Here is a 23,410-nt window from a genome sequence, read left to right on the forward strand (position 1 = left end):
ACAGGAGAAGAAAGGAAATAAGGGATAGAAAACCTGTTTGAAGAAATAATGACAAAAGTTCCCTAACTTGGTGAAGGAAAAAGTCATGCAAGTTCAGGAAGCACAGAAAATCCCAAGCAAGATGAACCCAAAGAATCCTTAGGCCCTGGCTGGTGTGGCTCAGTGGATTGAGTGCCAGTCTGCGAACCAAAGGATTGCAAGTTTGATTCCTAGTCTAGGGCACATGCCTGGGTTGCAGGCCAGGTCCCCAGTTGGGGGCACTTGAGAAGCAACCACACACTGATGTTTCTCTCCCTCTCTTTCTCCCTCCCTTCCCCTTTCTAAAAAAATAAATAAATAAAGTCTTTTTGAAAAGGAAAAAAAAAAAGTCCTACACCAAGGCACATCGCAATTCAAATGGCAAAGTTTAAAGTTGAGAGAGAATCTTAAAAACAGCAAGAGAGAAACAGTTGGTTCCCTCCAAGAGTTCCCTGATAAGGGGGTCAACTGAGTTTTCAACAGAAACACTAAAGGCCAGAAGGAATTGCATGAAATATTCCAGGTAATGAAGAGGAAGCATATGCAATGAAAATCTCTCTATCCAGGAAGGCTCTTACTTTAAAATGGAAGGTAAAATAAAGAGCTACCCAAACAAAACAAAACAAAACAAAACAAAACAAAAATATAAAAAGGCTAAAGGATAGTACATTAACACCAAACTAACATTGTAGGAGATGCTAAAGGGACTGCTTTAAGATGAAGTAGAAATAGAGGAACACAGGTACAAAGGAAAAAATATCCATGAATAATAACTTTAAATGTAAAAGTACTGAATGCTTCAATAAAAGACATAGGGTAGCTGAATAGATAGGAAAACACAACCCACATGTATGCCATCTACAAGAGACCCACCTCAATACAAAAGCTGCACGCAGGCTGAAATCGAAGGGAGGAAAAAATATTTCATGCAAATGCAGATGAAAAAAGCTGGGGTAGCAATACTTCTGACAAAATAGACTTCAAAACAAAGGTCATAATAAAGACAAAGAAGATCTCTACAAAATACTTAAGAGTTCAACCCAACAAGAAGACATACTGTTGTAAACATACATGCATCCAATATAGGATAATCTAAATATGTAGAGAAAATCTGGAGCACTTTAATAAAGATATTGACAGCAATACAGTCATAGCAGTGGATTTTAGCACCCCACTTCCAACAGTGGACATATAGTATGATGAAATAATCAACAATATAGTGGCATTAAAAAACATTATATCAAGTGCATTTAATTGATATCTATAGAACATTTTATCCCGAAGAAGCAAATCACACATTCATCTCAGATGTGCATAAATCATTCTCAAAGATGGACCACATGGTAGGACACAATAATAAGTCTTAAGTAATTTGAGGAAGTTGAAATCATATGAAGCATTTTTTTGGATCACAATGGCCTGAAACTGAAGTCAACCTGAAGAAAAAACCCAAGACATTCAAATGTATGGAGGCTAAATAACATGTTATTAAATAATGAATGGGTTAATAGTACGATCAAGGAAGAAATCAAAAAGTATCTGAGAACATGAAAATAAACACACAACAACCTAAAACTATGGAACACAATGAAAGCAGTACTTAGAGGGAAGCATCACCAGCCTAACTAAGGAAGACAGAAAAAAATCTCAAACAATATAACTCTACAAGAACTAGAGGGACAACAACAAACAAAGCCCAGAGCGAGTAGAAGGAAGGGAATAATCAAGATCACAGCAAAAATAAATGACATAGAGACAAAAAAAAAATCAATTCCAAAGATCAACAAATCCAGGAGCTGGTTCTTTGAAAAGATGAACAAAATTGGCAAACCTTTTACCAGACTCATCAAGAAAAAAAGAGGGTTCAAATAAGTAAAATCAGAAATGAATGGGAAAAAGGAACAAATGATATCACAGAAATTCAAGGATTGTAAGAAATTACTATGAACAATTATATAAAAAGAAATTGGATGACTTGGACAAAAAGGATAAATGTCTAGAAACATACAGTCTTCCAAAACTGTATCAGGAAAGCCAGAAAACCTGAATAGATTGATAACAACTAATGAAATTGAAGCAGTAATAGAAAAGCTCACAGCACACAAAAGCCCTGGACCAGATCAGTTTGCAGGCAAATTTTACCATTCATTCAAAGAAGAGCTAACACCTATCCTGAAACTATTCCAAAGAATTGAAGAGGGAAGATTCCCCAGCTCTTTTTATGAGGTTGTACTGTCTTAATTCCAAAACCAGGCAAAAGCACAAAAAGAAAGAAAATTACAGGCTAATATATCTGATGAGCATAGATGCTAAAATCCTTAACAAAATATTACCAAACCAGACCCAATAGTACATGAAAGAGATCATACATCATGATCTATTGGGATTTATTCTAGGGCTGTATGGATGGTACAATATCTACAAATCAATAAGTGTGATATATCACATAAACAAAATGAAAGACAAAAATCACAGGATCATATCAATAGATGCAGAAAAAGCATTTGATAAGGTACAGCACCCATTTATGATAAATACACTCAGTAAAGTGGGAATAAAGGGAGATTTATGGCCATAAACCTCAACATAATAAGGCCATATATGAAAAAACCTACTGCCATCATCATAGTCAATGGACAGAAACAAAGTGTTTCCATTAGCATTAGGAACAAAGCAGAGATGTCCACTTTCACCAATCTTATTCCAGTACTGGAAGTACTGGAAGTCCTAGCCACAATGATCAGATAAGAAGAAATAAAAAGGCATCTAAATTTGAAAGAAGGAATTAAAACTGTATTTGCAGTCAACATGATATTGTACATAGAAAACCGTATAGGCTCTACCCAAACACTGCTTGACCAGAGAAATTAATTTGGTAAAGTAGCAAAATACAAAGTCAATATTCAGAAATTGGTGGCATTTTTATAAACCAATAATTATCTAACAGAGAAACTTAGACAACAATCCCATTTACTATTGGAACAAAGATAATAAAGTACCTAGGAAGAAATTTAACCAAGAAGGTAACAGACCTGTACTTGGAAAACTTTAGGACACTGAAGAAAAAAATGAAGATACACATAAGTGGAAAAAGGATACCATATTCATGGATTGGAAGAATTAATATCATTAAAATATCCATGGTAGTAAAAGCAATCTATACATTCAATGCAATTTCTATTGAGATATCAATGTCAAATTTTACAGAACTAGAACAAATATTTCAAAAATTTATGTGGAATCAAAAAGACCTCTAACAGCCTCAGCAATCCTGATAAAGAAGAACAAAGTAGGAGGGATCATAATACCTGATACCAAACAATACCACAAGGCCACTGTAATCAAAACAGTGTGGTACTGGCATAAGAACAGACACATAAATTAATGGAACCAGAGTAGAGAGCCCAGAAATAAGCCCATGTCTTTATGGTCAATTAATGTTTGACAAAGGAGGCAAGAGCATACAATGGAATAAAGAATGGAATCTCTTCAATAAATGGTGTTCAGAGAATTGGACTGATATCTACAAAACTAGACCACCATCTTATACACCAAAATAAACTCAAAATGGGTAAAAGATTTAAATATGTCGTGATACCATTAAAGTCCTAGAGGAAAATATAAGCAGTAAAATTTTGTATATCTCGAGTAACAATATTTTTGCTGATATGTCCCCTTGAGTAAGGGAAATAAAGGACAAATAAATAAATGGGACTACATCAAGTTAAAAAGCTTCTGCATAGCTAAAGAAACTAATGCCAAATTGAAAAGGGAACTGACTGCATGGAATAACATATTTGCCAGTGATACATCGGACAAGGGTTTAATCTCCAAAATATGTAAAGAGCTTATACAACTCAACACCAGAAAGACAGACAGTCCAATTAATAAATGGGCAAAGAACCTGAACAGACACACCTCCATGGAGGACATACAGATGGCTCATAGATGTATGAAAAAATGCTCAACATCACTAGTCATCAGAGAGATGCAAATTAAAGCTAAAACAATATACCTCACGCCTGTCAAAATGGCTGTCACTAATAAATCAAACAATAGGTGCTGGTAAGGATGTGGAGAAAAGATGGGAATGCAGGCTAGTGTAGCCACTGTGGAAAACAGTATGAATTTCCTCAAAAAAGTAAAAATGGAACTGCCTTTTGACCCAGCAATTCCACTACTTGGAATATACTTAAAGAGTCCCGAAACACCAATTCAAAAGAATTATGCATCCCAGTGTTCATAGCAGCAGTTTTCATAGTAGCCAAGATTTGGAGACAGCCTAAGTCTCTTCAGTAGGTGAGTTGATTAGAAAACAAAATGGTGGTACATCTATACAATGGAATACTACACAGCAGAAAGAGAGGAGTTCCTGCCTTTTGTGACTACGTGGATAGAACTGGTGACTTACGCTAAGTAAAATAAGCCAGTCGGTGAAAGACATACACCATATGATCTCATTAGAAGAATATAATGAACAAAGTGAACTAATGAGCAAAATAGAACCAGAGGCATACAATCATGGAACAGACTAACAACTGTAAGAGAGGGGTGGGGGGAGGTGGGGACTGATTGGAAGAAGGTGAAGGGATTTGTTGAAGTTCATGTATGAAGGACCCACGGACATGGACAACGTTGTGGGGATTGACTGGGAGTGGGTGAGGTGTGCTAGGTGGAGGGGGACAAAGGAGGAAAAACTGACAGCTCTAATAGCATAAACAATATAATTTTTAATGAAATAAAATAAAAATTAAAAAAATGTAAATGTTTATAGTGAAATTGCCAGGTCTTTAGAATTATTTATAAAAGTATCTTTATGACTGAAGTCATAGATACTACATATGACATGTGTATTGCTTTACCAATTAGAGAATGCTTTCATTATACTGTTAAATCATTTGAAATTTGTTCCTGGAAATTATTCTCACAACATGAAGTAAATGGACCTCAAATCATTTTTGAACTTATAGACTCTTAGTTTCATTATTTCCTTTTTTTTTTTTTTTGGTAGATCTAAATCTTGATAGATCTGGATAGATGCAGGAACACTAAAGCAATATGTATCCTCTGTTATATAGAGAGATCAATATCTTTATAAAAATGGAATTTGGTGTTAATTAGAAAGCATTCATTAAGTGTCTAGTACTTTAAAAGTGCTAACACTTTAAAAGAAGTGTTAGATATAATCCTTGACTGTTAAGGAGATTGTTTCACCTGTGTAAGTGTTTTTTCTGTATTTCAAAAGATATAACCAGATTTATTTGGCCTCACTCTACCAAAGTTATAGATTGCATTTTGAATCTCAGCCCTACATTGGTGTTGTCATTGTCTCAGGGGGTAGTCTTGGATGAAACTGTCAGAATCCTGGAAACATATCTTCGGTGTTGGGAACACAGCTCTATTTATGCCTTAGTGGTTTTATTTATCTTTGTATTCTGAGAGCAGCATTATGTTTGCTATGTGTAAAATTAAGAAGAAAGAGACCTCTTTGTTTCAATTAATCTCCTTAGAGTACTCAGAATCAGTCAAAATAGAGTTCTCAGGAACCGAAGCAGACCCAGATATGAGCCTTTTCCAAATACTGTCGTGTTTGCTATCACTTTCTAGCTGCAGATTTACAGTATTATCATTTAGTCAACAGGTTTTTCTCCAACTTTCAAATATCTCTGTGATTGAGTCATATTGCCACCAGATGGCAGGTAGCTCAGAAACATGTCCCAAATATGGAGATAAGCTTATTTATCAAATATCTTGTACAACTTTTAAATGAAGAAGAACTGAACTTAGACAACATTAACCCTAGAATAAGGTTATTTTTATGTAGAACACTTAAATGAAATAGTGCCTGGGAAATATGGTACAGTGGGTAAAAGTATAGGTTCTGGAGCCAGACTATGTGGGATTGAATCCTGGCTCTCACTTTCTTACCGTGCAGCCTCTGATTAAGTCCCTTAACTTTTCTGTGCTTCCATTTCAGCATCTATAAAATGAGGATAATAATAGTAACTACTCATAGGGTATTTGTTAATACCCTGTGAACTTGTTAGTATATGTAAATTGCTTAAAAGAGTGCCTAACAAGTAGTAAGCTGGTGTTATTATAAGGCACAATATAACATCTTTCAGTGATCAGTCTTTATTATCTCTTTATTCCAACTTTAACTTTATTTGAAGGCTTTAATTAGAATGCTCCTGCCTGACTTGTTTTGAGATCCATCATAGAGTTCATAGCCAGTCTCAAAAGTTAGTCGTCAGTTCAGTCTCTTGGAACAAGCCTTTTTCGGCTTGCTTGTTTCAGCAGTGAGCTGTAACAACCCTGACCAGCAGAAGTCCCTTTTCTACTTGTTTCCACACTAATCGAAGAGAAGGTTGTAATTTGTCTTCATGCTGCTTTTAATTAATTCTCATAGTCAAGGAGCCCTTTTCCAGCAGTGCTGAAGGCAGATCAGAAAGCTGTTGCATGGAATATTCTTGTCCCGAGGTTAGCTTTGTTATTTTTTCTTTGATTAATGTGGAAGCAAGTACAGAGGGAGGTATTTCCTGCTCTGCTTAGGAGTCTAATAAATATCATCCTTCCTTCTCATTAGCTTATGTCAGAGATCTTAGTACTTAGTTATAACTTGAAATGGATGTTAAGAACTGTTCTTTTAACAGTGCCCACAGCAGAAGAGCTCTCTCAGGTTTAAAACTTTTCTGAAAGAGCATGCATCCTTTTCCACAGACTGTTCTAAATGAACCAATCAAGATTTTTAAACAAGAGATATAAAATGGTTTCATAGCACTAACTTAAGTATCCACTTTTTCTGCTTACCCCTGCTCCTTGCATTCTGTTACTTTCAGTAGTTAAATTTTCCAAGTCAGACAGTAGGAATTCAGGGAGTACTTTTAACCACAACAAGTTTCTGGTGTTGGAGGTAGAGGTGAGTTTGAAGGAAGGAGCCAGTTATTTTGATGATCCCAGTTTATAATCTGACCTCTGTAGCCTATGTCTTTCTTTTCCAGAGCCTAGTCCATGTACTGCTGGTCACATTCCTTTGTGCATTGTTTTCAGGTGGAGTTGGCATGAACTTAACGGCAGCCGATACTGTTATTTTTGTTGACAGTGATTTCAACCCTCAGAATGACTTGCAAGCAGCTTCCAGGGCTCACCGAATTGGCCAGAACAAGTAAGAGACTTAAGCATCAGCTTTTTCCACTTCTTGGCTCCTCAGCAGTTCTGGGTTGGGGAGGAAGGTGAAGACCACAGTCCTGGTGACAGTCCCAGATGAGGCTGAGAGACCACTCGGTAGATGTTAGCCCAGGTTTGCTACTCACTGGGCAGGGCACATTCTCACTCCAGACTTGCTTGGTTCAAAAGAGCAAAATCACTAAGTGAAACAAGCCAGGCAGTGAAAGACAAATACCACATGATATCACCTTTAACAGGAATCTAAACAACAAAACAAAACAAAACAAAAACTAGCAAAATATAACCAAAGACACTGAAACAGGGGATAGCCTGACAGTGGCCAGAGGGGAGAGAATAGGGAATTCCAGGGGGGAATGGGTAGGGATTACAGGAACAAATTTGGAGGACACATGGACAAAAACTAGGGGTGGGGGGTAATGGGGGGAAGGGGGGAGGGTTGGGTGGGTGGGCTGGAATGGGAGTAGGGGTGAGAAAACTGTACTTGAACAATGATTAAAATAAAATAAAAGAGCAAAATCAAATTGTGAAAGAACTAGAAGGAACCTTCAGAAATTATTTAACTCATCCTTCCTGAGTTAATATGTAATTAAGTTAAAATATAGAATTAGGGTATTATGGAACTAAGCTAAAAAGATGGGTCTTATTTTTTGACCTAAGGATCATACATAGCATGTTGGGTTTACTTACTTTTCGCTGCATCAGCCTTCCATGTTTGCACCCATCTTTGCAGACTCTCATACCACCTCCTCTCCTTTGACTTTTGTACAGATCTGTTAAAGTTATTCGGCTGATTGGCAGAGACACTGTGGAAGAAATAATCTGTCGGAAGGCCACCTCCAAGCTGCAGCTTACCAGCACAATCATAGAGGGTGGCCATTTTACTCTGGGAGCCCAGAAACCTGCAGCTGATGCTGATTTCCAGGTATAAGAGGTTGTTCTTCACTTCAGAATGTGTCAGAATATGTCAGTGCTCTCTGTGGATGAGAAAGTAAATGAAAGGAATTAGCATTAACCACCCATTCTCCTAATTACACATCTGTTCCCTGGCCAGGCTCTGTCTTCCGAAGTACCTAATGTGTGCAGGCTGCTGTAGGAGATAGACATAAATATGACATTAAAAGGCAGAAGACCATAGAATAATGATACACTTTGGATCCATCTGACTTGGATTCAAATCCAAGCCTTGTCACTTACTGACTGTAGCTTCGAACAGATGTCTTAATCTCCCAGATCTGCTCTGTTAACTTTTCTGAAAAAGGGTACTGCAAGTTACCTCAGTGGGATGTTAAGAGAATTAGGTAAAATAAAGAATTCCATGTAATAAATACTGGTTGATCTCATGCATCCATCGTAACCCCACACCCTTTGATTAGAGATTTATATTACTTACTTTCTAATCAGAGAAGGATGTATATTTATATAGGAAGAATGGAGGAAAGAACTAGAGTTAATTACCAGAAGGGGATACTGGATTGGAAACAAATGCAAGGTTGAAAGACTTTAGAGAAAGCTCTTTTCTGGAAGATGGTTTAATGTTGCTCTGTTGCAGCCCTTGGGTTAAAATTACAATCAGTATTATGATTCAGGGATGAGGGGCTGGAAGCAGAATGACCAGCTAAGATACAGGAAAGGTCCACATAGAATACAGGAAAGGTCTAGGCATGAAGTGAGCAATAAATCTTTGAGAGGGGCAGTAGCAGTGGGAGGGTCTGGGTGAGAAACATTTCAAAAGAAGAAATGATAGGCATCACTGTTTAGAGGTGGGTAACTAAGGAAATGGAAATTCAAAGATGGCTATAAGGTTTTAAGCCTGGATGATGAGGACAGGAATTAGGGAGATAGAAGGTAGGGCAAAGTTCTAGGAAAATGAAGCAATTTAGGCTTTAGTCAACAGTTTTCTATAAACGATAAAATACGAACAAACTACTGTTAGAGGAAAACTCGACAGACAGGAATTTCATTTGCAAAAGTTTGTGAGAGCAGTTTTAGAAGGGCTGATTTATCAAACAAAATACAACAAGTATTTATAAGAAAAAAGTTACACAATATTATAAGGGAAGTTACCAGGTTTAGAATTAGTCTGAGCATGGATTAAAAACAAATAAATCATTTTCTTAACATGATTTTATATGACAAAGGCCATACATATCTTTACACATTAGCTCTGCAAAGTACAGGGCTTACTTTGGTTTTATTAGGGAGTCAGTAGCTCACAGGAAAGTCTCAAGGTTTCATTTATTTTGGGACTAGTGCTAGGAAGAGTTACCCTGGGTTTTATGTGTTCACTTGTTTGGTTTTTGCTTATCTTAAAGTGTAAAGTGTGTTTTTTCTCTTTTTGTATTTTCCCTTTGGTTCCCAACTGATACTTACATGTTTAACCATGGTGGTGGCAGGGCAAGCTGTACATTTTGTTTTCACATTGCTTAGGAGATAATTATAAATGTTGGATGAAAGCTTGACTAGGTAAAATGTAGAAATTCTTAGATACAGTTCTCCATACACCAGTTCTCCATAGGAACTTGATAGTGATGAGTTCAGTGATAAGTTCAAGTTGGGTGAGGTAAAGGGGTGAATGACAGAGCCTCAAGAGTGCCCATGTTCTAGCTGTTAGAGAGCTCAAAAAGTTGTAAAATTTTTGAGCTCTCTCCCAGAAGGGGTAGAGCTTAGAGGATTCTGTCAGGGTGTCCATGTGAAGCAGGCTGCTGGGCACATCAGTGTAAATTGTATAGACATACCTCTGTGCAATGGCTGAATACTAGTGGGATCGTAGACCACTGGTTGTTTGAGAGGGTCTCTGTCATAATCTTGTCCAACTCATGGTTACTGGAAGGCTATGTTTTGGCTCCAATGTCTGATGGATCTCTTCCCCTACACAGACTATACCCATTATCTCTGGTTGCTAAAAACAAAGGTGTCAACTATTGCCCTTGTCTCAGAGGAAAGCAGTTTTGGTTTTGGGGGGGGTTTGTAAAACAAAAGGAATCCAGTAGTAAGCAAAGTGAGTGTGGTTTAGTAATTCTAAGCCATTTAGGATTCTGAAGCCCTCAAAAGAGGTTCATCATCCTGCAAGAGAACACAGTAGAAACTAAGAGAGATGCAGATATAGTGAAGATTTATTGAATGCTTATTGTGTGCTAAGTATTTTATTACATGAAGTGCTTCTTTCCAGTTGTTTTTTTTTCTGAGTATGAACAACAACATAATGAGATAGGCACTATCTTTATTCCCATGTTAAATAATTTGCCCAAGCACGTTCACACTTAGGACTCCATTGCAAGTACGCCCTAACCTCCAAGCATATGCCCATAATTACTGCAATGTATTGCTTCTCTGAAAACACATGGAGTCCCTTAATGACTGAGACATATCACAAGTGAAAGTGTAAATACAGGTGAACTGAAGGGAGTGCCCCAGTATGGACCAATCTTTATCATAAATAGTGGACATTTTTCTGTTTTTGATGCCAGTTGACAAAGCCAGTCACCATGTCCTATATACCAAGGTTAAATAAATGTGTAGCCAGGTGTGTTCATGCTTAGAGCAAAGTTTTTTCCAAGCTATTACAGAATACCTTAAGATTTCCAAGTTACTCACAGAATAGACCATCTAGAGATAACTGACCCAATTATCTCTAAAAGGACAAGGTGTGAATGAGGAGTCAAGATGTGAATGCAGCTGATTTAGAATCTCAGAGTTAGTGCACAGTTGGAAGTAGGATGCTTAAGTTAGGAAAAGTGATCTGAACTTCTTTGGGTGGTTCCTATAGCCCTAGGGAGCATGCGGAGGGTACTAGCAAGAGGGAAGAGAAGCAGTATAGCACAGCACCAGAGGAACAATTGGGAAAATGAGAAATGGTCTTCACATCCAGCAGTCAAGAGTTGTAACTGGTTTTTGTGAGGATGGTTTCCATAGAGCACTGTGGTAGGAGACCAAATTACCAAAGGAAAAAAAAAAAACAGTTAATGGCAGAGGTTAAGTACCTTGTGTATGTAGCCTTCTTTTTCCAAGAAATTTGGCAGTAGGAGAGGTGGGAGAGTAGCTAATAGCATCTCTGACTTCTCATGTGGTGGTTGGGAATGCTTATGAAAGAGGCTCAGTCAGAAGTGCTAAGGTAATGCAAGAAATTACTGTTATTCAAAGAAAAGGTTGGAGGCTCATAAATTGTTTTTTGTTAATGAGAATTGTCAAAGTCAACATCTCTGATCATTTATCACCTTTCCATTTATCCATCATCCAGATACTAAATGACCCTATTGGTTTCTTAGGGGAGAGAAGAAAGGCCAACATTAAGGAAGGAATATGCCTAGTGTCCTTAAGCCACTTAGCAAACCCCTGGATACGCAATGTTTGTTTTCATGAGAACTGACTGAACTTTGTTTTCTCCATTCAAGTTGGGTGAGATACTCAAATTCGGTTTGGATAAACTGTTGTCCTCTGAGGGGAGCTCCATAGATGAAATAGACCTGGAGTCTATACTGGGAGAAACCAAAGATGGCCAGTGGATCTCTGGTGCCTTGCCTCTAGCAAAAGAAGGAAGCAGAGAGCAAGAGGAAGGAAGTAAGTAGGGGGTGAGAGCAGCACAAAGGGCACAGCCACCCTAAACTAGCATGAGAGTGGTCCCCATTGAAAGTCCTTAGTGCTGCTCCCTGGGACATTTTTTTCCTACCCAGACCTGTTCTCATCTTGTAAACTGTTTAAGACTGACTTAATCTGAGAACCCTTTCTAGACAGATCAGACATTGTCTGGCTGTTCTCTTATAGCTGAACTTTGAACCAAATTGATGATATTGATGCCATGGTAGTATCAATCTCAAGGATTTTAACTTGTACTTTTCCTCCCTTGGTTGCAAACATCTTCTCCTTTTTTAGTAAATCCTACTGTCCCTAGTATGGTGCTTTTCACATAGTGATTCCTTTATGAATAGTACAGTGATTTGTTTTTTAAATTATAGTTAACACTGATTATTCTTTGCTCAATCAAAAGTGTATATTGTGTCATGTGCTTTATACCTGTATTTTCATTTAATCTTCACAATACCCCATGTGGTATAAGTACCATTAATTGTATTTTATTAGCAAAGCAATACATGTAAATCATGAGATGATTTTGTCTTTCTCTTAATTTTTCTGAATTTGGTTAACATTTGTCTGTTTCTGTTCTGAATATTTCAATTTCTGATTTGAAGAGTTTTTCACATGATAGCTTTGTAAGGATGTTCTCTGATATCTATAGTTTTTGTGTTTTTTTTAAATGACTTTAATTTTCTGTACCAGTGGCAGCAGGAATTCAATGTGGACTCAGGTGTGAGGTTAAGACACCTCTTACTAGGTGTCTTAATTCAAGAGAACCTTATTTCATGGGTACAGAGAAGTACAGTGTCTTTACTAGATGGTGCTTCTGTTTTTCTTAGTGGGGAGTAGGGTTGCTGTAACTTCTGGTTTTGTGTTCTCTTTTGTTTTTGTAGGGCCCTGAATTTCCATCACTTGCTTCCATCTATTTTTTTAATTGTCATTCAACTACAGTTGTCTCCATTTTCCTGCCACCGCTTTCCCCTGCCCCACCACCCCTACCTCCCCCCTCAATCCTACCCCCATTTGGTTTTGACTGTGGGTCTTTTATAGCTGTTCCTTGATGACCCTTTCCCTTCTTTCCCCCTTCATCCCCCTCCCCACATCCTTCTCCCCTTGGGTCACTGTCAGTTCTTCATTTCATTGCCTCTTATTATATTTTGCTTGCTTATTTGTTTTATTGATTAGGTTCCATTTATAGGTGAGATCATATGGCATTTGTCTTTCACCGTCTGACTTACTTCACTTAGCATAATGCTTTCCAGTTCCATCCATGCTGTCACCAAGGGTAAGAGCTCCTCCATTCTTTCTGCTGTGTAGTATTCCATTGTGTACATGTACCAGAGTTTTTTGATCCACTCATTTACTGATGGGTACTTAGGTTGCTTCCAACACTTGGCTAATGTGAATTGTGTTGCTATGAATATTGGGGTACATAGGTTCTTTTCAGTTGGTGTTTTAGGATTCTTAGGGTATAATCCAAGCAGTGGAATTGCCAGGTCAAAAGGCAGTTCCATTCTTAGTTTTCTGAGGAAAATTCATACTATTTTCCACAGTGTCTGTGGAAACAGTATGCTATTTCCTACCAGTCTGCATTCCCACCAACACTGTACTAAGGTTCCCTTTTCTCTATAACCTTGCCAGCATTTGTTTGCTGTATTGTTTATGATGGCCATTCTGACCAGAGTGAAGTGGTATCTTATGATAGTTTTAATTTGCATCTCTCTGTCTCTCTGGTGGCTAGTGTGCAGAGCATCCTTTCATGTCTCTGGACCCTCTTGTATGTCCTACTTGGAGAAGTGTCTGTTTAGGTCCTTTGCCCGTTTTCTAATTGGTTTGTTTGTCTTCCTGGAATGGAGTCATGTGAGTTCTTTATATGTTTTGGAGACCAAACTCTTCTTGCCTGACTTATCATTGACAAATATATTTTCCCATACGGTCGGTTCCGCTTTCATTTTGCTGATGTTTTCTTTAGCCATGCAGGAGCTTTTTATTTTGATGAAGTCCCATTTGTTTATTCTTTCCTCTTTGTCCCTTGCTGTAGGGGACATATCGGTGAAAATATTGCTTCATGGAATATCTGAGATGTTCTTACCTATGTTCTCCTCTAAAACTTTTATGGTGTTGTGACTTATATTTAAGTGTGTCATCCATCTTGAGTTGATTTTTGTGTGTGGTGTAAGTTGGTGGTTCAGTTTCATTATTTTGCATGTAGCTGTCTGATTCTCTCAATACCATTTGTTGAAAAGGCTATTTTTACTTCATTTTATGCTTCTGTGCCCTGTGTCAAATATTAATTGATCTTAAAAATTTGGGATTATTTCTGGACTCTCAATTCTGTTCCATTGATCTATATGTCTGTTCTTATGGCAGTACCAGACTGTTTTGATTATAGTGGCCTTATAATATAGTTTGATGTCAGGTATTGTGATCCCATCTACTTTTTTCTTCTTTCATAAAGTTGCCTCGGCTATTCAGGGTCATTTGTGTTTCCATATAAATTTTTGAAATGTTTGTCCTATATCTGTGAAATATGTCATTGGTATTTTAATAGGGATTGCATTGAATCTATAAATTGCTTTGGGTAGTATTGACATTTTGATGATGTTAATTCTTCCAATCCATGAACATGGGCTTCCATTTGTTTGTATGTTCCTTAATTTCTTTCTTCAGTGATGTGTAGTTTTCTGAGTATAGGTCTTTTACTTCCTTGGTTAGGTTTATTCCTAGGTACACTATTTTTCTTTTGCTATAACAAATGGGATTCTTTTTTCCTGATTTCTGTTACTGATATTTCATTCTTGGTGTACAAAAATGCCTTCGATTTCTGAATATTGACCTGTGTCACACTGCTTTGCCAAATTCACTTAAGGTTGAATAGTTTTTTGGTGGAGTGTATAGGGTTTTCTATGTAAACTATCATGTCATCTGCAAACAGTGACAGTTTTGCTTCTTTCTTTTCAAATTAGATGCCTTTTATTTCTTTTTCTTGTCTGATCGCTACGGCTAGAATTTCTAGTACTATATTGAATTGAAGTGGTGAAAGCAGACACCCATATCTTGTTCCTGATCTTAGTGGAAAAACTTTTAGTTTTTGCCTATTGAGTATGATGTTGGCTATAGGTCTCTCATATATGGTTTTTATTATGTTGAGATATGCTCCCTCCACTTGCACTTTGATGAGTGTCTTTATCATAAATGGGTGCTGTACTTTATCAAATGGTTTTTCTGCATCTATTGATATGATCATGTGATTTTTGTCTTTCCTTTTCTTTATGTGATGTATTACATTTATTGATTTGTGAATATTGTACCATCTTTGCATTCCTGGGATGAATCTCACTTGATCATGGTGTGTGATCTTTTTAATGTATTGCTGGATGCAGTTTGCCAATATTTTGTTGAGGATTTTAGTATCTGTGTTCATCAGCGATATTAGCCTGTAGTTTTGTTTCTTTGTTGTGTCATTATCTGGTTATGGGATTAGGATGATGCTGCCTTCATAAAACGTGTTGGAGTCTGCCAACTTCTTGGATGTTTTGGAATAGTCTGAGAAGGATAGGGGTTAGCTCTTCCTTAAATGTTTTGTGAAATTCTCCTGTAAAACAGTCCAGTCCAGGGCTTTTGTGTGCCAGGCTTTTTTTGATTACTGCTTCACCGTCTTCAGCTATTATTGGTCTGTTCAGGCTTTCTGTTTCTTGATTCAGTTTTGTAAGATTGTTGCGCATGGGTCACCGGCCAGCAGTGACCATGGAACACTGTGGATGGCTCGCCGAAAAACACGCGAGAAACAAACAAACAAACATGCACAGAGACAAACTAGTTTCTGTGGGGAAGTAGGGACGAAATGGCCACCCCCCCTAGTGGGGGGCACCCTGATTTACCATCCACACTTGCTTTTATTGGGCTCATTTTGCATAATAATTCAGGTAAAGTACAGTACTCATTAGGGGGAAGTAAGGAACTATAGAAAACAAGGAACTCTGCTGGTCTATTGAGTCGGGGTCAAAGAGCTGTAAGACTTTGAGGAACAAACTTCCTCCTTGGACCCTTCTCATTCAACTGAGAGCATTCTAAACAAAGAAGGTTTCACAGTAATTTACATGTTCTTTCTTAGGCCTGATCACCCAGGGAATCCGCCCCTTTTCAGCACAGAGCTGCACCACCCTGTCATTGTTTCAGGCTTAGCTCGGGAACTAAGGCAATAAGGAGATTTTCTCCCAGACGATGAGAACTCAGGCTATGTCAAAGCTGAGGAGCGAGGGTCCGTCACCCTCTTTTGCTGCAGCCCCCAAGTCCTTCTTTTGGGGGGCCTCCCAAAGTGATCATGCCTGTCCTAGGTCGTTCCCCCCATGGGGAATCTTACCCATCTTTGGCTAACCGACCAAGCTTTTTGGGGTTCAGCAGCAGAAGCAGCATTCCTGCCAGGGAGACAAGCTTTTGTCTCCTTGCTGGCTTAGGGTTCCAAGGGCGTTCCCTTAGCCTTAGCCTAGGTGGGGGTTTCAGCTTCTGATACCAGGCAGGGCAGTTCCCAACATAAGATTATGTTTTCCTGGAAATTTGTCCATTTCACCCAGGTTTTCAAATTTCTTGGCATATAATTATCCATAGTGATTTCTTACAATCCTTTGTATGTCCTTTGTATTTCTCTGGTTTCAGTTGGCATTTCTCCTCTTTCATTTCTGAATTTACTTATTTTGGTCCTCTTTTTCTTTTGATAAATCTGGTTAAAGGCTTGTTGATTTTGTTTTATCTCTTCAAAAAACCAGCTCCTGGATTTATTGATCCTTTGAATTGTTCTTTTCATCTCTATATTGTTTAATCATGCTCTAATTTTTATTATTTCCTTCCTTTTACTCATTCTGGGCTTTGTTTGTTGTTGTTCCTTCAGTTCTTGTAGATGTAGGGTTAGACTGTTTATTTGTAATGTTTTTGTCTTTTTTAGATAGGCCCATGTTGCTATGAACTTCCCTCTTAGGACTGCCTTCACTGTGTCCCACAGGTTTTGGACTGTTGTTTGTTCATTTTCATGCCTTTCCAGAAACGTTCTGATTTCTTACTTGATCTCTTTCTTAACTCATTCATTGTTTAATAGCATGCTACTTAATCTACATGAATTTGAGTGTTTTTGAGTTTTTTCCTTGAGGTTGGTTTCTAGTTTCAAGCCCTTGTGGTCTGAGAAAATGCTTGATATGATTTAAATTTTCTTAAATTTGTTGAGGTTTGTTTTGTGTCCTATCATGTGGTCTATCTTTGATAATGTTCCATGTGCATTTGAAAAGAACATGTATTTTGCTTCTTTGGGATGAAAAGTTCTGTACATATCAGTTAGGTCCTTTGTATCTAACGCATTATTCAGTTCCACAATATCCTTGTTGACATTTTGTTTGCAAGATGTATCTATTTTTGACAGTGGGATGCTAAAATCTCCTACTACAATTGCGTTGCTGTCAGTATCCTTCTTGAAGTCCTCCAAGATTTTCCTTATATATTTGGGTGCTCTTATGGTGGGTGCATATATGTTTACATTATTTATGCCTTCTTGATGGATTCTTCCCTTGAGTATTATGAGGTGTCCTTCTATGTCTCTTTTTATGGCCTTTGTTCTGAAGCCTATTTTGTCTGATATAAGTATTGCTACCCTGGCTTTTTTTCCCTGTGTATTTGCTTGGAATATTTTTTTCCACCCCTTCACTTTCAGTCTGCATAGGTCTTTTCTTTTGGGTGGGTCTCTTCTAGGCAGCATATGCGCAGGTCATGATTTCCTATCCATTCTGCTACCATATGTGCCTTAATTGGGGTATTTAATTAATCTATATTTAAAGTTATTATTGATAGGTACTTATTCATTGCCATTTAACTCCCTTTTTTTACCTGTGTTCCTCTGTCTCTCATTCTTTTTCTTCATCTTCTTAAAGCAGTCTCTTTAGCGTAATCTTGCAGTGCTGGATTGGTGGAGTTGTATTCTTTTAGCCTTCTTTTGTCTGAGAAACTCTGTATTTCACCTCCATTTTAACTGAGAGCCTTGCTGAATAGAGTAGTCTTGGTTGTAGGTGTTTGCTTTTCATTATTTGAAATATTTCTTGCCACTCTCTCCTGGTTTGCAGTGTTTCTGTTGAGAAGCCAGCTGCTAGCCTTATTGGGGCTCCCTTTATATTATATTACTTCTTGTTTCTCCCTTGCTGCCTTTAATATTCTCTCTTTGTGTTGGAACTTTGCCATTTTAATTATGATGCATCTTGGAGTAGGCCTCTTTGGATTCCTCTTGATCAGGACCCTCTGTTTCTACTGGATTTGTATGACTCTCTCTCTTGCCAAATTAGGGAAGTTTTCCACCATTACTTTTTCTAACAGGTTTTCTATCCCTTGCTCCTGTTGTGCTCCTTCTGGTATCCCTATTACATGGATATTACTATGTGTCATGTTGTCCTGAAGTTCCCTTAACCCCTCTTTATTCTTTTTAAATCTTTTTTCCTTTTCTTGCTTTCTTGGGAGTTTCCTGCCTTGTCTTCCAGCTTGCTGATTTGATCTTCTGCTTCACCTAGCCTGCTTTTGAGTCTTTCTCCTGTGTTCTTCAATTCCCAAATTATATCCTTCATTTCCTCTTGGCTCTTGTTGATTGCTTCTGTGTCCTTTTTCATGCTGATATAGTTTGCAGTAAGTTTTCCTGTAGTTTTTCGTAATTCTCACTGAGCTCATTGAGCTGCCTTATAACCATTGTTTTGAACTCAGTATCTCCTAGTTGACTTTCCTCTATTTTATATAGCACTCTTTCTGAAGATTCATCCTTTTCTTTCAGTTAGAGGTTGTTACTTTTTCTTCCCATTACTTGTGAGACTCTCCTTGTTTGCTTCTGCTTCTTAAATTGATCTCTTTTGACTCACTTCTTGGTAGGAGACCTGTGAGGTTTAGCAATGCACTCTCCTTGATCTCCTGAACTTGATGCTGTTGGGATGCCCTTTATGTTGGCTTTGTGGATGCAATTGGGTTTTGATTGTTCTTGGAACTTTCTTTGTTGGGTCCTTCCCTCCAGCTGGTTGACACAGTTCACTCTTCCTGCCACATCTTATATGCTGTTGTGCAAGTGCTGCCAGAACAAAACCAGAAAACCTGGGAAGTAAACCCACACCCGCAAAAAAAGTCCCTTTCCCCCTGCAATCCCATTGTCAACAACAAACGTGTTGGTATTAATAAGTGTGTAAAGAGATTAAGACTATTATAAGAAATGAGAGAGACTATGAGGTGAGCTACTCAAAGAAAAATTATTTGGAGAGGGTAGAGGGAGGAGCACTAATAGTTGGGAGTCGGAGCAATGTGAAGAGAGACTATAAAATTTACACCATGAATAAAAAAAGGAATGAAGGAGGCGTAATATACACAAACTTGATGGTCAAGAAATGAATGTTAAAAAGCTATACATGAAGGAAAATATCACAGATCATGGAGAAGACCACAGTTGGTTTCATCTTGGTAGCCTTTATTATTTACCACCATTTTTTCTTTCTGGATCCACCTCTGGCGATGTCAGATGTCCCCATCTCTCTGACCTTAGGCAGCCTGATCCAGACTTCCAGGGATCTGCTGTCTGTGGCTGAGTCTATCAGCTGTTAATCTAGTCAGTCTGTACTCAGCAGCCTGGCTTAGGTACCATAGGGAAGGGCAGAGTCTCTCCTGGTGTTTGAGCCTGCTGTTTCTCCTCAGGCTGTTGCTGCTCAAAGGGGAGTAGTCTGCCTGAGCAAGCAGGCTATTGCCTGCGGGATGTATCCCAGCGGCTACTCTTTCAGTTCTTTCCACAAAGCCTCTGTCCCAAGTCTCTTTAAGGCATCTCTAGTCTACTCTGCCCCTACTTTTCCAGGGACCTACTGTCTGTGTCTGACTCCTTTAGTTGTTAATCTAATCATTCTGTACTCAGCAGTCTGGCCTAAGCATCACAGGTCGGGGACAGAGTCCTTCCTGTGGTTGGGGCTATTGTTGTCCCTCAGGACAACATACAGCTGCTGCTGTATGGGGGATGGCTCAGCACTGGGATTCCAGCAGCTACTCTCTCAGTTCTCTCCCCAAAGCTTCTGACCTCAGTTTCTTCACAGGCGTCTCTAGCCCACTGTGCCCCCACCTTTGCCAGAGTTCATGGTAAGTGGCTGTAAATGAAAATGTGTGTGTTGCAAGTTACAATAGCCAAGTGCTGGAAGAAACCTAAGTGCCCATCAGTAAATGAATGGATCAAAAATTATACATTTACATGATGGAATACTATGCAGCAGAAAGAAAGAAGGAGCTCATACCCTTTGCAACAGCGTGGATGGATCTGGAGAGCATTATGCTAAATGAAATAAGCCAGGCAGTGAAAGACAAATATCATTTGATCTCACCTATAAGTGGGACCTAATCAACAAAACCAACAAGCAAGCAAAATATAACCAGAAACTTTGAAATTAAGAACAAACTGACAGTAACTAGGGGGAGGTAGGAAGCAATAATGGGGGGAACAGGGGGCAGGGTTTTCAGGAACATGTATAAAGGACACGTGGGCAAATCTAAAGGTGGGTAGGATGAAGGATGAGAACTGGGGATGGGTGGGTGGTAGGAGTGGTGGGGGGAAAATGGAGACAACTACATGAACAACAATAAAGAAAATGTGAAAAATGAATAAATAAATAAATGAATGAATTAAAAATTAAAACAAAACAAAAAAAAGGAAAGAAAATATGTATATTGGCCCTTTAAAATGGCCCTTTGAATCTCCAGCCATCCATCTCTGGCAGAGAGCAAAACTGTAGTTTTTTGTCACTGGTTGTTATCTGTGTACTTTCTGTGCTCTGGTGCTCTAGGCTGGGGATCCCAGCTTAGGGTTTAGACCCCATTCTTCTCAAGGGGATCCAATTGGCTGCTTAATTGTCCTGTTGGAGCTGCTGCCCGTGGGCGCCCAGCCAGCCCTCTCAAGTCTCCACCACACTCCTTACCAGTCAGGTTGTGCTGAAGCTGATTCCTCTGTCTGTCTGAGGTTATAAGGCTTCTTCTCTCTGTTATTCAGTTGTTTGTTCTGGGTGATTTCTCCATAATTCAGTTATAATTCCAGATTAGTTCTGGGTGGAGGTTAATGTATCTTCCATTCACTCCCCCTCCATCTTGTCTGTTCCCACTTGCTTGCTTCTTATTCTTTGTCATAAAGCTGCCAAAGCATATCTTCCTCTTCTATGATGTCTCACTCTCATCCCCAGAAGCAATTTCTTTCCAAATTGCTGCCTGTATGTACTTTCTAGCTCCTTCATTTCAATTTCTTAGTAGCCACTGCTGTGATCTGTCAGGTCTGAGACCTATCCTCATTATTTTTGTATTTGAGGTTCAGCCTCTCCTCTTTCTGTAGTCTCTCCTGTCACTCTGTACTCCAGGTGGGTGTGGGAGTGGCTCCATCTGGCTTTGAATGTTCATTTCTCTATTTACCTGTAAATTGAAGTTGGTAGTATTCTCTGACTCCTAATTTTATAGCTAGCATGGGTTTGGGTAGTTTTATCTTTTTTTTTTTTATCTGGATGGTTCTTACAGGATGTGGGGAGACTGGCATGCAGGTAGCTGGCACTGTTCTGTTGGATACCAGTCTTTGACTTTTCTTGTAGTTTCTCTTTTACCTTTTAAATTTACCTTTCATTAAGTTTAAATCCTCAAGGGTTGCAACATTACAAGGATTCTGTTCAGTGGCCTTTTCAGGAACATTGTTTCAAAATTTAGCATGAACCATGCCATGAGCAAAAGTTACCTTTCCCCAGATGACTGGTTTTGTTCGGTTTGCCATGAAAGGAGTCACTTTGCTTTGTAGACACAAGTACATCTCTTGCATAGATAGAACTCAGTTTCATCTCAGGGATAAACACCTTCAATTTTAAGAAGAGCTGTGTGCTCCCTCTGGTTCCAGACACACCACTTAAGCCAGCAGAAATTACCTTGGACCACAGCCTTCGATATGTGTTTGTCATTTTGAAGTCCTGTTTCTAGAAACCTTCATAGGCTCCAACATGGTGGAACAAGCTTTTACATTTTTTAATGTTACTATCTTTTTTTTTATTCTTCAATACTCTTTTTCTTCTCTGCTAGATGCAATTATAACAATTATAATTGTATCCTGTTTTATTTCAGGGATGTAATATCTTCTCTGAGGACATTTATTGTAATAAATATTCTCTCTGGAATACTTTTAAAAAGTTTTATCTTTTTAGAAAGTATTCCTCTGCCTCCTGCATTGTCTCTCTTTCTTCCAGTTACTGCTGCTGCTGTTTTTTTTTTTTTTCTTTTCAAAATTTGTTTTGGAATCACATGCTTTTGTTGGTAATTTCCTTGAAATATCAGGTGTACTCTGGCTATCTGATCACATGTGCTGGTGAAATGCTATGGCTGACGGGCAGCTCTGGCCTGAACAGGTATATGGGCCCTTGGTCCTTATTCCAGCATTACTGGCTGGCAAGCTGGGCTTTCGCATTGAGGGTCCTTCCCACATATCTGTATGTGAAGTCTATTCACTGGGTAACTCAGTTTCTCCAAAGATGAGTCCTTCAAAATCTTTCTTGGAAGACAAGGGATAAGCGTTGGAATAAACCTGTTTACTCAAATTGAAGAGACAGTGTGAGTCAGGGCTCATAGTACTCCCATTTTTGGTGTGCAGAATTTCTCTCACTGCCCCTGCCCTGTGGTACCTTGTCCTTGTAATGTCTTAAGCTTTTAGAGGATTGAAAGGGTCTCTATCTCATAATCACCCCTTGGCTAGGCATTTGTGTTTTGCTTCCACTGTTCCTGACCTGTTATCATCCTCCAGCCAACTTCCATTTTCCAATGAGTTGAACTTTTCATTTACTGTTGCCTTGCATATCTTTTAAAAATCCCCTTACTGCCATTTAGTGGTTTTAGGTAGGAGAAGAAATAGATGCATGTGGTAGTTTTTAATTTGCATTTTGATTACATTAAATACTGAAGTTTTGACTCATTTCTACACTCACTAGATTAATTTCAGCTTATTTTTCTAATGTTTACTAGAACAAAATAAACTTCACTGTTTTTTAGAAAAATAATTATATTTCTTTGACAGTTCAACTGCAAAAAAAAAAAACAATTATTTTTTTCAGTCAGTCCAGCATGTTTGTACATTGAGAATTCATGCAATGTGTAGCTAAATGTGTTGATTATATTTGATACTTCTCAGTTCTTTATCTTTTCCTCATGTTGATAGAGTACCTCGTTGAAAGTCCACTGCTGATTTAATTAGCAAATGTCATTAGAAATACATCTGGTTGTATTCGGGTACAAGTGTGAAGCAGTTGATCTCTGGGGAATTAAAATGTTTTGCTTTCATACTCTCTGGAGAAAACATACTTATAGCTAATTTCATGATGCTCTGAAAATACTTTCTTTGGTATCATATGCTATTAAATACATTTCACTTAGAATCATTATCCCACATCTCTTTGGTTGCTAGTTTTGTTTTGTCATGAGTTTCTTTTATCAGTGATTCATGACCTTGGCCTGTCTATCACCCAACCTCTTTGAACTTTTGGTGCTGTTAATGTCTGCTTCTCTTTTTTTTACAGTTGCAGAAATCAAATGTGATAATGATGTGACACTGCTCTGATAGCATACAGTGCTATTCAAG

General features: G+C 38.3%; 1 protein-coding gene across 5 annotated transcripts in view; it reads left to right on the forward strand.

Annotated features, from left to right (window-relative positions):
• CHD1L (chromodomain helicase DNA binding protein 1 like) overlaps nt 1–23,410 on the forward strand; it is a 97,827-nt gene that overhangs the window by 61,171 nt on the left and 13,246 nt on the right. For all 5 annotated transcript variants that reach the window (XM_036015505.1, XM_028502670.2, XM_036015502.1 and 2 more), the window contains 3 exons: nt 7,069–7,183; nt 7,975–8,128; nt 11,598–11,763. In XM_036015505.1, the coding sequence (XP_035871398.1) occupies nt 7,069–7,183; nt 7,975–8,128; nt 11,598–11,763 (435 nt within the window). The remainder of the gene's footprint in view (nt 1–7,068; nt 7,184–7,974; nt 8,129–11,597; nt 11,764–23,410) is intronic.

The sequence above is a fragment of the Phyllostomus discolor genome, chromosome 14, assembly GCF_004126475.2.
Source record: "Phyllostomus discolor isolate MPI-MPIP mPhyDis1 chromosome 14, mPhyDis1.pri.v3, whole genome shotgun sequence".
NCBI classification, from domain to species: domain Eukaryota; kingdom Metazoa; phylum Chordata; class Mammalia; order Chiroptera; family Phyllostomidae; genus Phyllostomus; species Phyllostomus discolor.